General features: G+C 32.8%; 1 protein-coding gene across 1 annotated transcript; it reads right to left on the reverse strand.

Annotated features, from left to right (window-relative positions):
* Nucleotides 1–2539: 2539 nt before the first annotated feature.
* LOC127081938 (uncharacterized) lies at nucleotides 2540–3935 on the reverse strand. Its single transcript, XM_051022165.1, has 4 exons — nucleotides 3737–3935; nucleotides 3344–3634; nucleotides 3166–3267; nucleotides 2540–2998 (listed from the first exon to the last, which is right to left on the reverse strand). The coding sequence occupies exons 1-4, from the start codon at nucleotides 3809–3811 to the stop codon at nucleotides 2540–2542; spliced, it is 927 nt and encodes a 308-aa protein (XP_050878122.1). The 5' UTR covers nucleotides 3812–3935.
* Nucleotides 3936–4346: the final 411 nt, after the last annotated feature.

A 4346-nucleotide genomic window follows, 5' to 3' on the forward strand; every position in this document is an offset into this window, starting at 1 on the left:
ATGAGCTTAAAGAAGGAGTGAAAATAAATGTGAAGAGAGGACACAACATATTTAAGAATATCAAGATGGTCTTTCATAGACTAATAGTTTTTCAATTCAATGAGTATTTTGCAATTTTTATCAATTATTGAATTCTGAAAATAAAGTCATTTTGAGTTACCAAAAATTGGAATCTCAAGATAACGTTCACACTCATGATAAGACTTTTGAACAATATTATCCTATGACTATCATTTGCACATTGAAGATTAGAAATATTCAAATATGAACTCTCTAATATTGTAACCTTCAAATAGATCAGCCATTTGTGATGATTTTATCATCACATTCAAGTCTTCTATTGTCATTAAGAGTATAAAGGGCTACAAAGGATCTCATTGCCTTAATCCATTCATCAAAGAATTTTTTTTGTGATTTCTATTAACCAAGACAGGTGTTGAAGCGTTCATACATTCACCTGTCCACTTTCTCCTTATCTCAAGAAATTTCATGGATTACATCACTAAATTCAAATATTTCAATTCTATTAAATCACATGTCTTCTCAAAGTCACCTTGAAAAGTAAAGTTTCAATCTTTTTTTTGGTCATCCACCACTTCATTCACGATTAAAATTCCATCAAAAAAAATGTTTTCCCTTCATAAAAATTGTATGAGTTTTTGAGATTACCTTTGTCAAGATGTTTTTTAATCTATTTTCCAAAATCATTGCTAATATTTTATACATGCACCCAATCAGAGATATCGTCCTAAAATCATTCAAACTATGAGGATTTTCCTTCTTTAGAACTGAAGCGATGAAAGTATTGTTGGACATTTTCACCGATTTACAATTCACCAAAAATTCATGCAAAAACTTCATAAAAGAAATTATCATCACATCCTAAAACTCTACGATGAATCCAAATTAGAATGAATCTAGTCTTAGGCTCTTAAAACTATCAAAGTCCTACACCACATTCTTTATCTATGTTTCTTCAAAATCTATGATTTAAATTATTAGAATCTCAATATTAATTTTTTGGAAATCATATGTCAAACTCGCCCCCTACATATTATGATTTGAAATCAGACTTTTTATTAATAGCTTTTGTATATTAAATATTGTAATCATTATTTTGTATGTATAACTAAATTACACAACTATATCAAACATACCGAATGTTAGAACTTTTGTCATAGAATTGTTGTAAAATTTGAAGAAGATGGAGATGAAATTATGATAATTGCACAAATAAATTTTAAAATGCGTATGAATACACTATGTTTTAAATTTAATTCATGTCAATTTCTCTTAATGTGTTTTGAAAACTTTGACATAAATTATATATTCATATCAAGTATGTCAATTAAAAATGTTTTACAAAATAAATTTTCTTCATTTACTTTTGTGCACCGGTGCATTAGAGAAAATAACGTTCACCTAGTGACTTCAAATACATAAGGAGAGGAGGTGGAATTGTTTTATTTGGTTTTTGAATAAATTTTTTTACAAAAGGTTGATTTTAGGTTGATTCATTTTAAGAAGATACTGAAAGCAGAGATTAAGCAGTGAAAAATAAAGAGATATAGATAGAAAGATCACACCAGAATTTATATTGGATCAGCTTTATACCATGTGTCCTACTCTAGCAACAACTTGGGCTTTTACACAGGATAAATCCAACAACCTTCCTTACACCAATCTTTTTATCAGGTTTAGCTTGTAACCTTAAAGTCAATTACAAACACACAAGAGAACTAAGCTCTTGAATTACAAATATAGATCAATGATAAAATTACACAATTCTCAATATAAGTCTTTTACTCTTTGCACTACCACTACGATAGTGTCTAATGAATACAACTTCTTTCTAAAAAGAGAATGAGTAAGAGAGAAGGATATAAAAAAATAATTTTTCTGCTTTGGAAGAGTTCAAAAGAATCTTTTATATAGGATAAAAAATTGGCTAAAAAAAAGAAAAAAATTAGCCGAATTCATTCTTTAATCGATTAAAATGTCGTTCTAGCATATTCACTACAAGAAAAACTCCCCCCTGCCACATGATTATCACGTGGCAAAGGTGAAAATCACTTCACTAGTCAAAAATAGCGACGTGTTGATTCACGTCGCTGGAACGCGTGTGGCAACTTTTTGTGACGTGATAAACACGTCGCTAATTTGCCAAAGGCAAATCACGTCGCAACATTGTGAATTAATTTCCTTCTGCACTTAAACTTTGCCACGTGATATTCATGACACAACTTTGCCACATGAATATCACGTCACAACATTTGAAAATGGATGGTATGTTGCCACATGAAAATCACGTGGCAAATTACCCACGTGATTTACACTTCACAACATAAAAGATAAAATGTATTGTTATTATTAAATTATATTATTAATAAAAGATAAAATAATTAATAAATAATAAAATATAGAATAATTAATAATTAAGTGAAATATTTTTAAATTAAAATTACACATATGAAAATGTATTATAAAAATAGCAAAGTAATTATTTATACAAAAATTAATATTTAAAACTAAATAAATATTACACATCAAATTCGTCGTCATCTTCATCGTCTTCACTTGTTCTTTGATTTTGATTTCTACTCATGGACTGCATAAATTGTCTCATTTGCTCCTCCATATCGTGTTGTCTTTTTTTCATTTCCTCTAATTCGGCCTTTAACGCCGCCTCACGCTCCGCCGTCTCTCGTCTAGCCTCTGTTAGAGCCAGTTGCCTCACCGTTTCCATCATTTCAGGTGTCAATTGTGTTGGACGGGACGTTCCTTCCCCACTTGCAACTCTATCAAATAAAGTTCTATCTCCGGTTCTGTAGTTGCCAGCCAAAGGACCAACACCAAAAAAACACCCATTACGTCCCTTCCCTCCAGTGACTAAGCTCCAAATATACATATCCACGCGTGGATCAAGCGGATTAGAACCAACAGGTGTATATTGAGGATTTTCAACTAGAAATTGTGTGAGCAATCTTTGATACTCCTCCTACACATACAACAAATAAAATAATTAGATACAGTTGTGACATGAAAAGAATCCCACATATATTGTTGCCACATGAAATTCATGCCACAAACATTATTACCACGTGAAATTCACGCCACAAAATTGATAGAATTTTAACAAAAAAAAATAAAATAGAAACAACTTACTATAGTTCTTCTCGACCGATCATCAACCAAATCCCCCGATTTTTTTGTACGGGTCTTCACAAACAACTCATTAAGTCGGGGGGGTCTTCCTTGTGCCTTAGTCTGATTAATATAAATAAATTTAATTAAACACATAATAAATCAAAATATAATTTTAAACCGTAGTTATAATTTTTACCATCCGTTTTGCATGTTCTCCAATGCTTATACTTCCTGTAGCATTAAGGCAACCCCCCCTTTCGGATGCTCTCATGTCTTTTGCTTTTTGAGATTTAGCTTTAAAATTATCGGTAGCCCAATAGGCAAGAAGTTCGTCAAATACTTCCTTGCCTATCCAGTTGGGACGAATATTTCGTTCTTCCCAATCAAGTCTGACACGCCTAAGCATGTCAGAAAGTCGGACAGATGTTCTTCCCCGATAATTTTTTCTAATCATATATTCATCCATTACATTCCACGTACACTTTTCCTACAATGTTGTATGACATTCAAAAAAATTGTTAGATAAGTGTTAGATAATATATTACAATAAAATAACTAATTAAAATAACAACAATAAAATTTATTTTACCTTAAATTTATCAAACCATTCATCTTTCTCATCCTTGGAAAGTTCTTTGAATGACTTCCAAGCTTTTTTATACATTTGTTGAATCACATGTTTTACACACTGTGCAGCTGGCCTACTCGGAGAGAAACTAAACAACAATTTGAATAAGTGTTAATTATAAACATGGAAACATGGAAACATGTATACTAAATAAAATTTATAAATTAGATACTTACGATTTTCCACATGGCTCAATAAAATATATGCCATCAATCATCTCATACTCTGTGGGATTTGCAGTTGGTTGCTCTAAAACATGGTCATCCTGCTGCTCCTGGTCATCCTGCTCCTCCTGCTCCTCAGGCACGGGTATATCTGTGGCACGTGGTGGGTGTGGGGTGCGAGATCCCCCATGATGCGTGGATGATGAGGGCATGTGTGTGGTAGGTGGGGTGTGGGACCTCGAAAGCGTGGATGATGATGGTGTGTTTGTGGGATGCTGGGACGACAGAGGTACCTGTGTGGGATCTGGAAAGATCCCAGACTGCATGAAGGGTGGGGGTACCTGTGAGGGATGAGGAAAACTAGATCCCCCAGTCTGATGGTATGATGAAGTCCCAGATGGGCTAAT

The sequence above is a fragment of the Lathyrus oleraceus genome, chromosome 5, assembly GCF_024323335.1.
Source record: "Lathyrus oleraceus cultivar Zhongwan6 chromosome 5, CAAS_Psat_ZW6_1.0, whole genome shotgun sequence".
In the NCBI taxonomy this organism is placed as follows: domain Eukaryota; kingdom Viridiplantae; phylum Streptophyta; class Magnoliopsida; order Fabales; family Fabaceae; genus Lathyrus; species Lathyrus oleraceus.